General features: G+C 41.5%; 1 protein-coding gene across 1 annotated transcript in view; it reads right to left on the bottom strand.

The window, feature by feature from the left end:
- Nucleotides 1–3,799: 3,799 nt before the first annotated feature.
- Nucleotides 3,800–11,129, bottom strand: part of LOC105012419 (E3 ubiquitin-protein ligase TRIM71) — a 29,205-nt gene continuing 21,875 nt past the window's right edge. The window contains exons 7-9 of the mRNA XM_010873245.4: nucleotides 10,924–11,085; nucleotides 10,577–10,771; nucleotides 3,800–10,481 (exon numbers count right to left, since the gene is read on the bottom strand). Coding sequence (XP_010871547.2) covers nucleotides 9,963–10,481; nucleotides 10,577–10,771; nucleotides 10,924–11,085 — 876 coding nt within the window. The 3' untranslated portion in view covers nucleotides 3,800–9,962. The remainder of the gene's footprint in view (nucleotides 10,482–10,576; nucleotides 10,772–10,923; nucleotides 11,086–11,129) is intronic.

Here is an 11,129-nt window from a genome sequence, read left to right as displayed (position 1 = left end):
GTCTGGCCAATGGACAAGAACAAAAAAGATGGAAGTATGTACCCGCTAACATCTTACATTTTAAGCAGTTAGGTGAGCTTAAAAGCTCATATTTACATATTTGAATTGGAATAATATGCAGCTTATGGATAATATTTAACTGGGTTTTATGAGATTTGTAAGAATGTTATCTTTTTAGCGTTTTAACACCCATGTTAAAATGCCAGGTTCTTGTGATAAATCACTTTTTCCACTTTAATGTGACCTATAATGTGAACAATGCAATTGAAAAACAAATTGAAATCTTTGAGGGGGAAAAATAAAATATGTTAAACTCACAATAACCTGGTTGCATAAGTGTGCACACCCTTAAACTAATACTATTTTTGAAGCGCTTTTTGATTTTATTACAGCGCTCAGTCTTTTTGGGATGGAGTCTATTAGCATGGCACATCTTGATGTGGCAATATTTGCCCACTTTCCTTTGCAAAAACGCTTCAAATCTGTCTGATCACGATGACATCTCCTGTGCATAGCCCTCTTCAGCTCACCCTACAGATGATCAATTGGATTCAGGTCTGGGCTCTGGCTGGGCCATTCTAAAACGTTAATCTTCTTCTGGTGAAGCCATGCTTTTGTGCATTTGGTGCTTTGGGTCGTTATCGTGCTGAAAAGTGAACTTCCTCTTCATCTTCAGCTTTCTAACTGATGCCTGAAGGTTTTGTGCCAAAATTGCCTGGTATTTGGAACTGTTCATAATTCCCTCCACCCTGACTAATGGCCCTGGTTCCAGCTGAATATAAATAGTCCCAGCTTCACTGTGGGTATGGTGTTCTTTGGGTGATGTGCAGTGTTGTTTTTGCACCAAACATACCGTTTGGAATTATGGCCAAAAGGTTCAACCTTGGTTTCATCAGACCACTACACATTTTCCCACATTCTTTGGGGGGACTTTATGTTTGTTTTTGCAAACTTCAGCCAGGCTTGGATGTTTTTCTTTGTAAGAAAAGTCTTCCGTCTTGCACCCTACACCATAGCCCATTCATATGAAGAATACAGGAGATTGTTGTCACATGTAGCACACAGCCAATACTTACCAGAAATGTCTGCAGTTCCTTAAATGTTACTGTAAGCCTCTTGGAAGCCTCCCTGACCCGTTTTCATACATTTTGGAGGGACATCCAGTTCTTGGTAATGTCTCTGTTGTGCCATATTTTCTCCACCTGAAGATGACTGTCTTCACGTGTTCCATGGTATATCTAATGCTTTGGAAATTATTTTGTACCCTATTCCTGACTGATATCTCTCAACAATGATATCCCTCTGATGCTTTGGGAGCTCTCTGCGGACCATGGCTTTTGTTCTGAGATGCAACTAAGAAAATGTCAGGAAAATCCTACTAGAACAGCTGAACTCTTTTTGTGATTAATTAGAGTCACTTTAAATAATGGCAGGTGTATAATAACTTCTATTTAACATGAGTTTGAATGTGATTGGTTTATTCTGAACACAGCCACATCCCCAGGTATAAGAGGGTGTGCACACTTATGCAACCAGGTTATTGTAAGGTTTTTATTATTCATTTTCCCCCCTCAAAGATTTCAGTTTGTTTTTCAATTGAATTGTTCGCATTATAGGTCACATTAAAAGTGTAAAAAGTTCTGACATGATTTATCATTCTTTGTGTCATTCTTTTACATCACAAAAACCTGCCATTTTAACAGGGTTGTGTAGACTTTTTATACCCACTGTAAATGCTCCCCTAGATCCACTTCCCAATACATTTTACTACTAGTAGTTTTTCATTTTCAATCAATCAATTTGTCATATATAACCATATACCTGTTTCAACCTCTAAGTCACCATTCCTCAGTCTTCCAAATCACAACCTCTCAGTATTCTTCCCTTTAGTATTGTACCACCGTCTCACAGTCAAACTCCTTCATTTCCACTGCTGGCTTACCTTTGAGCATGAAAGAATAAATAACCACAAATAGATATCTAATCTAACTGACCTTACAATCAAGAAATCCTGCAGTCCTAAAAAACATTCTCGCCTTTATTTAGTGCTGGGGTGTTTAAATGAAGATATAGTCCAGCCCTTAAGTTATTTTTCAGACCCTGTATATTCTCTTTCCCTCTCAATTATACACTGCTGTCTGGACAATAGTTTGTGATGTTTGACACCAAACACCAAATATTTTGATTTGCTAGAGAGAGCTGTAATCACTTTTGCAGGAGGTAACCTGTTGTAATTGCAAAGTAATTTTTTGTTTCTCCAGTAGTGAATGACAAGCATTACGTGAAACAGTCTCACCAACTTTGTCCTGTTTGTTCCTTGCCTGGAATGCAATGTTGCAGCCCCTCAGAGAAGCTTTTAGTGTTTCCCATATTAAAGATCAGAAAGTCTCTGCATCATCGTCAGTCTCAAAGAAAAGCATGATTTTGTCTTTCAATTATAGAGAACACTGATTCAGTAAGGAACTGAAGGCCAAACCCTCTCATTCGACCCAATGTACCATAGCCTCTGGGAGACAGTGGGTTTTTATCTGAGAATGTCGTGGTGCTTTCTGTTAAAGTAGGGGTCATTTGGCATTTTGCAGAAAGAGGTCAACGTTGGTGAGACATTATGGCCACGAGAGTGAAAGGATTGTTTTATCTGTCGGGTTAGAGATTTGTACACAAATTAAATGGATAGTTTTTTTCATACACATATTCAGGAATTAACTACAGGTGGAGGATCAATCCAAGCGCTGGTCTCACGCACACTTCAGGGGTTCTCAGACAGCCAGATCAGTCAGAGATAATCTGATACTAGGGCTAGGAACTTCCTGAAAACAGGTGGGATTATCGATTTGTAGACCATAGAGATAGAGTAATCAGGGTTGAGTGGATCTCTTCCATTTACGATCAGACCCTCTCCATCAGCAAAAGTGGTTCTGTGCTCAAAGGGAATTCTTTACGGGGTCCGAATCGCCACCTCTCTCAACCCCTAGTGGATGGATATAGTGATGCAGTTGGCCCACCCATTCTCATTTCACATGGTGCCCATAGAAAATCTACACACCTTTTAAACATTTTCACATTGTGTTGTCAGTGCCCATTTCATGCATTTAAATGAGTAGGCAATGTCATTTCTAAATGGTGATACCTACATATCCACACTAATAACCACACAACCATTTATACTAACTTCTATACAATCTAAAGAAAAGAAAATGCTTGGTTTCCCCAGTAATTGCTGTGTTTTTGTTCTGGTTTGACATATAGCTGAGACATTTAGTCTGAACACCGGTCCGTTTAGCTAACATTCCAACCCTTGCCACTCCTTGTCATTGCCAAAGAGTCTGGTCTTTCTGCAATCTCCTACACTCACGCAGCTGGATTTAGGGCGGGGTAGCACATTGGAGGTCAGGAATAACATTAGTATTTCCCCTGGCAACATAGCCAGGCTTATAGTGGCAATTAGTAGTTTGAGAATTTAGATGTGTGCAAGCAACTTTCAGTCGACTTCCAAAATGTGCACAATGATTGACTGGTGGATCGCGGTCATGGTTAGGGAGTGAAATGTAACTTAAAAGACACTAACACTCTGCCTAGAGGAAGGGGGCATAGAGTAACATTTTGTCTTACTGGTTGGAAAATGTATGACAGAGTCGTTTATGAGAAGTCATCTAAAAGGGGGTCTTTGCATTGCAAGCTGCATAGTAAATAAAGGCCAGAAATGCTGTGCGTGGCAAAACATAACGACATGTCAAACCTTCTCACCCATTTGATAGCTTTGAATTAAATGAGGAAAAATAGGAAGTCCAGTCAGAAATCAAAGAAATACAAGTTTATTTAAGTGTAAACAAAAAAAAAATGCATAGGAAATGTTTAAAGTCCACAGAAGACAGGAGGGGAGCAGGTAACCTATATATTATAGTCTACTTTGCCGTCTTTAGACTGAAGACCTGACATCTGCACTTCCACACCTACCAGTGTTTTTAAGGGAAGGGGGAGACTTGCATAAACGCATACACGAATGCACGCACGCATGCACACGTACAAACACACACACACACACACACACACACACACACATACACACGACTCACTGAGAATGTCAGCGTGTATGTGAATGCAAATGACACAATACACACACACACACACACACACACACACACCGAATTGTGGAGGCACAAGCAGCACCCATCTAAACTCAGCTGGTTCCTGCCTCGCTCCTTCCTTGTGGACTGAGAAAATACATTCAGTGGATTTCTGTTTAAAAAAAAAAAACTAAACACAATGCCGCGCACCAAAACACACACACACTCACATATATACACACCCACACACAAACCTGTCGCATACAGGACACCGAACAGAACAGGACCCCTACAGAACAGGACTCTGGGTTAATTTGTTTTAAGACGCAGTTATCCAGCTTCTCTGGATATTAACTGCATTCTCTCTAGGCTCGTTGTAAGGACAACTCCATGTTAAAGCTTTGACATTAAATAATCGGAGCACTACATTGCCATGAACAAAGACAGCCGTAGGAATAGGCATACAGAGATTCTCATTGTTTATTCACTAGGTGTTAGAGGTCTCCATTTTGTCACCTGAGGCCCCCTGACAGTAATATTATACATTGCATTCTCACTGGAAGATCGTTGACATGGAACTGTCGACTGACAACAAGGCATTGTTTAACTCTGTTTGGTGAGTAGTAAAGTGTCAGTCCTGTCCTGTGTTCCTGCTAACAACAGGCAGGATGAAAGTGAGAATGAACGAGATCTCCTAGTTAACCCTTTCCTTAAAAAAAATACATTCCAAAAGGGCCACTGAGAGTCGTGTGGTCTGGTGTGTGTCCATTTGTGTTGATCGAACAAACAATTTAAAAATGAACCTAAAAATAAAACATGAAAGTAAAACAATACATTTGAGGGTAGTTATTTAAAAAAGCAAAATATTGTCTTCAAATTTTTTTTCCCAGACAGAACTAATGTGTAATATGCAAAACAGACACAGAAAAAAAGATTAGTAACATTCCAGCCAGTCTTTACCTCAGTCATGCTACACATCAAAGCGTGTGGGTGTTTTAAAGGCCCAGGGACCATGTGGAAACAAATTAATTGTGAAACATGACTGCAGAAAAAGAATGTCTTTGAACGTGACCAATGAGACTAGTACTGAGGTCATAAAAGAAAGGTTCACTACATTATCACTAGGATAGACTTGTTTCACTGTAACACCAACCTGGGTCGGGGCACAGTGAACTACCTGAGTTTCTTTTTTCTTTTCTTTCTAAAATTCTGTATTTTTATTTTCTTTAAAGATGATACAATCATTGACAGAGGTCTAAGACCTTGCACACTTTCCACCTGGTGCGGTTTAACTTTTATTTGTATTTTCTTCTAAAGTCAAGAGAGGGCAGAAACAAAATTGTGACGAGAACCACAGGGGCCAATAAATCCCCGCCAATTGGGAGTACAGGCGACCAATCACATGCCCAGCAGCCATCACCACACTATCTGGATATTATTGGCCGATTTTAAGAGGATCAAACCCACAAAGTTTCATTTGTATATTGTGACCGACTTATCTACAAAGACCACAGTTGGTATGTATGATGTAAGGTGATTTGTAGATCAGTAATTTGGCAGTCACCTGCAGCTGGTAAGGGTGTTCCTTTGCTTGGACGTTGCTAATACCGGACAGATTTCACAATGACTGAATAGGCATTTTAAGTGTCATCTAACTACATCAGATGTTATAGCAATCTGTCAATTGATGACCTGGCAGCCATTGTGGGTGCAATCAAGGCTTTCAAGGCAGCCAATCCTGTCAGGAAACCTAGCCTCCAATCAAATCCTGTATGAGGCTTTCACTACGAGGCCCAAAATAAAATGTGCCGGGAGGGAGAGTGTTACAACACAGGACAGCAGAAAATGTGTGGGGAAATTAAACGGTTCAGCTCAAAGTTCTCTCTGAACTACAGCTCTCTGTTACATCTCTGTTTTAAGGCATGGTGAGTTGAGCAGTCCTCCCCACCTTAGGATTCCAGACATGGTCGGCCGAGCATGGATTGGCCTCTGCAAAGCCTCTTGGGAACAGGAAATACAATCGCAAAGGTCAAAAGTTTAAATCCGTCCAACACACTCCTAACACACATCTTTGGATATATATTCATAATAAAATCATCCATACCCAGATTCAGTTACCAATCTGAGTTTACAACACCTATACCTGGGAGACGTTGGTTCACTATAAAGAATCTTTAAAGCATGCAACAAACGGGGGGGGGGGACGACAGAATAAAGCAAAAACGTTTAAAATACATGTTTTTCCTCTTTAAGAGTGAAGACCTAAGGATCTTAAAGATAGAATTTTCTTTCGTTAAAAAAAGATCAATACAGACTTGACTAAACATTTCATATAGTAATACTGAAACCCAAGGACAGATGGTATTGGTGGAGTGGTCGTGGGTTCAAGGCGACAGGGTCTGTTGACTCACTTTAATGTGTTAAAGTCTCTGACTCATTCATTCATTCATAATAACGAGGCTTGTGAACACAAACATCTTCACTTCATGTGTTCAGACACACCACAATATTTCATTTGTCAAACACTGAGTTTCAGACACATCCCAAGTTACTGTCCTCCTCAACCAACAATGGGTCAACTCAAGTCCACACTTAACTGTACTTACTGAGGAAAATAAATTGTGTACTGTGCTGAAATTGAGGTATTTATTGTACATCTAAACAGGGTAAGATGGAGACTCTCGAGAGAACACTCGCTCAATGCCCCCCAACTTGCGCAAACAATAAGTGGAATCTTACATGATCATCCTGTGCCTCTGACATCACTAAGACTCTGGGCCAATCGGACAACCGTGACATCCAAATCTCTCACAGTTCGCCAGATAGGTTACAGCTCTGCTGATCTGCATAATGAGGTAAAGCAAAAGGGAGCCAGCCCTCCTAAGTGCGTCCAACAAAGCACAGGGATCGCTCAACTGACTGAGTCGCTGAACACTCATATCTATGATATAACAGTGCAATGACGTTCTCAGTCTATGACAGTGTCGTCCTGATGCCAACTCCATTTGGCACCAAACTCTCAAAGATATATTTTGGCACAATGCTCAGATCTGTACCATTTGATTTCTCCATACAATTAAAAGGCATAATTCACCATACTGCTAAATAATCCACACATGGACACAATGTGGAGAGATGGCCATTTGTAACTTGAGATTTCAAATGAAATGGAGCCACCGTGATTGAGATCTTTGGTCCGACAGGTGAGGTATATGTAACATGATTTAAAGTGGGAGTTGAGGTATAAATAACATTACGTATGTTATTTGTTGACTAACTGAAAGTGAGGGCTGAAAACTAAGGTCCAGTATAAGTGACTTGTGTTTTAGAAGTTACAAGTCAACGCAAGAGAGAGAGGCCTATATGTAGGTAATAAGGCATTTAAAGTGAAGTAAATGGTATGGTAAGAGGTATAATTATAAAATGTGTGTGTGGATAACATCTAAATATTGAGGTAATGTAACAGTATTTATGAGTTACAAGTTGAGGTAGGTAAGCCTACAATTGAGGTAAGCCTACACATGACAATGTGAGGAATATAAAATTTGAGGTATATAAATATTGAAGCATCTTACAGTTGAGTTAAGTTATGGGATTGGAAAGTTGAGGTAAATTAGGTTATAATAATGAGGTTAGAAGCTTGGCCAACGATCCACTAATAGCACCTACCACTAGGATGGATAGATTACCTTTATGAAGTGACTAAATGCACAAAGAGAACTTTTTTTTTTGTTTTGTTTTTTACAATCCCTCCCAAAGGTACACCTCAGTAATGATAAATCAGGTCAATGGTCAGCTGAGATGCTAATGCTAAATAAAGGATGGTCATTAAGAGCCACATTTGGCAGTGGCAGGTTAGCATGGATGGTGACGCTAGAAACACACTGAAATGGCCTGGAAAACTACTCTTTGGTTGCTGAGAGACATTTCAAACACCCTTCAAACACTGGCTTTTAAAAGGGTACTTGAGTTTCAAATCTACATAAAACTAACTTTTATATGGCCGGAATTCTTGTTTCAGCAAGATGTCCAGTACTATGTGTACAGCCTATAATATTCTTATTTCCATTTACAGTGCTTTAAACACATTTTTGGCGAGAGTTGGAGAGTGTTTTAGACCTCCAACACAAATGATTAAATAACAAAGTGTCTTCAAGGGACTTCTTTTGATTTGTAGTTCTTTAGATGCCAAACCTACAGTTGGCCTTTGTGCAGAAATTCTACCTTTGGTTGATTCCACTGGCTAGTCTATAGATCTTCATCTTTTAGAGGTCTCGTCTGTATGCACGTTCCAGAAAACTCTACAGTATTCCATAATTCATAACCAAGACGGGGCTTCAAAGTGATGTCAGAAGGGAATTGGATTAAATCCTACACCCCAAGAACCAGTCGGAGTGCCCCACAATTCAACCATAGACCTACTCTGCAAGCTTCCACAGCTGTGGACAGCCAATCAGGATGTCTGCTTCCTGGAGGCATCAATTTTCCACCCACATCGTTCAAAACAACATGTCACTCGGACACAATTCGTAACCTATCCACTAATCAAATAAACAAAACAACATCCTGAAAATTCCTAATAAACGTCTAAAATACTTTGGTGGGCTCTCCATTTCAGAGATGACAAAAGCTATTTTTTGCATATAGATTTCATTCATTTTTCTTGTACATATCGGATGCATCGGGCTGGGCTATGGATCCAGCTTGCTTTCCTTAATCCATCATAAACATATTCCTATCATACTACATGATGCCTGACAGGGGAAATCTATGTTCAACTGATACCACGTTCAATTGATAATTTGATACTTGAGGACAGAAAGGACAATCGTCCCACAATAACAAAAACAAACAATGACTACCTCGAGTTCATACATCATCAAACTGTATGTCAGACGCCGTTTCCGCTGCGGTCTATTTATAAACCGCTAGGGCTAAAAGGAGATGTTTCTGATTCTACAGATCGGTTTCACCTCTGTCAACATCTGTCTGTGACCTGAGCAAAGTAACATACTCTGATTAAATCTGACCGGTTAATTACATATAGCTTCTCTTTTCTGCCACCTCTTACCCTTCATAACAGCCTGCACTGAAACTGCACATAGGGAGTTGAGGGGGCAATGCTAAACTAAGCAAAAGAGGTCTACAACAAGCTACCCTAAATCTAAACCAGCAAGTAGCGACCCCACAGAACATGCTGATGACTCCACTAGAAGTCAGGTAGGCCTTCAACAACCTGAACTGAACATGCAGCGAAGAACTACAGGGTCCATATAGTGTCAGCAACGAATTACATTATCCAAGATGCACAGCAAGAATTCTATTCATCCTCTGCAAATATATTTAAGAAAAATCTTAAACTGTATGTCTCTCTTTAAATAAATAAAAAAAGTATTGAGGTAGACTTTTTCTCTTCTGGGTAGAACTTGACAGTTTAGAGTGGACCTCTGCTCGGAGAGTATGAATACATTCATAAAGAACTAGATGAGGTAGGTGGTGGAGCAGAGAGTTCAATATTTCAAGAAAAAGTGAGAAAAATCCCTGAGATGGCAACATGAGGAGAGTTTAGAGAGAGAGAGCATGAAGCAGTCCAGACAGAAGGTAACAAGGTGGACCTTTTTTTTTTTTTTGTAATTCATAAATTGTCTTAGTGGTCCCCTTTTGACATACAGTATAGCACAGGGATCAGATTAAACAAAGTAATCTTAAAAGTAAACAAAAAAACATCTGATTTCCCTTAATTTGGTAATAATGAATCCCTTCATCTCTCTTTAAACTTTCCACTCGCTGTTTGTTGATTTCTTCTCTTTTTCTCTTCCATTTTCTTTTCCTAAACTGACAGAGAAAGAAAACAGAGCGAGGGAAAGACAAGAAGTGAAAAGTGATTAGAGCTCTTCAGAATTTGAGTATGCGGTTGTTTCCGAAGTCGACCACCAGGACGACGCCGTCAGGGCCTACGGCGACACCGGAGGGACGGTCCATCTGGCCGAAGCCACTTCCCTGGGCGCCGAATTTACACAGGAAGTTCCCATTGGGCTCGAAGACCTGCACCCGATGGTTCCTGGAGTCCGCAACGATGATCCGGTTCTCTTGGTCCACCGCCACGCCCTGGGGACGCAGGAACTGGCCGTTACCGGTTCCCTCAGAGCCCAGGAAACGAGCCGACTGGCAGTCCGGACGGATAACGAGCAGACGGTGGTTGTTGAAGTCGGTGACGACCAGGTGGTCGTCGTGGTTGAAGGCAACGCCGCGCGGGGAGTCAAAGTGTTTCCACAGGGCGCCCTCAAAGCCGTATTTGTTGATGAACGCGCCATCGGGGCCAAATAGCTGGACACGGTGGTTCCTGGTGTCTGAGACCAAGATCTTCCCCTCAGAGTTCACGGCCACATCCCAGGGGTAGTTGAACTGCCCGTTCTACAACAGAGTGGAGTAGAATATCATTGTTAGTTTGTGTGCGTGCGTGCGTGCGTGCGTGTGCGTGCAACACGCGTGACTGAATGACATTGTACCTTAGTGCCCTTCTCGCCAAACTTGAGGATGAACTGTCCGTCGAAGGTGAACACCTGCACGCGGTGGTTGTCTTTATCGGCCACAATGATCCGCCGCTGGCTGTCGCACGCCACGCCGGCCGGCCGGTCAAACTGGCCCGGACGAGACCCCAGGGAACCGAACTTGTGGTGAAAGGCACCACACGGCTTAAAGATCTGCACAGCAGGAAGTGGCGGCAGAAGAAAGCCACTTTGGTTCAGTTCTCTTTTACGATTACAGTTAAAACCAAATGAAGCATCCACCGACTGAGCCACAGTCAGCTAGCTAGCATCATGACACCTAATCACAGACACCAAGCCAGACCCACCTGGACACGGTTGTTACTGCGGTCAGCCACAACCACAAATCCTTCTTTGTCCACACTGATCCCCCAGGGACGACAAAGCTGACCGTCGCCCTCCCCCTCACTGCCGAATGCCGACACCGGAGAACCCAGAGCGCCATAGCTTCGACCGGACTTCACCAGAACCTAAAATACAGTCAGTGGGAATGTTACTTAGCATTCTATAATCT

This window comes from Esox lucius, chromosome 10 (genome assembly GCF_011004845.1).
Source record: "Esox lucius isolate fEsoLuc1 chromosome 10, fEsoLuc1.pri, whole genome shotgun sequence".
Lineage (NCBI taxonomy): Eukaryota > Metazoa > Chordata > Actinopteri > Esociformes > Esocidae > Esox > Esox lucius.
Note: the sequence above shows the minus strand (reverse complement) of the source record. Positions and strands in the feature narration are given on the sequence as shown.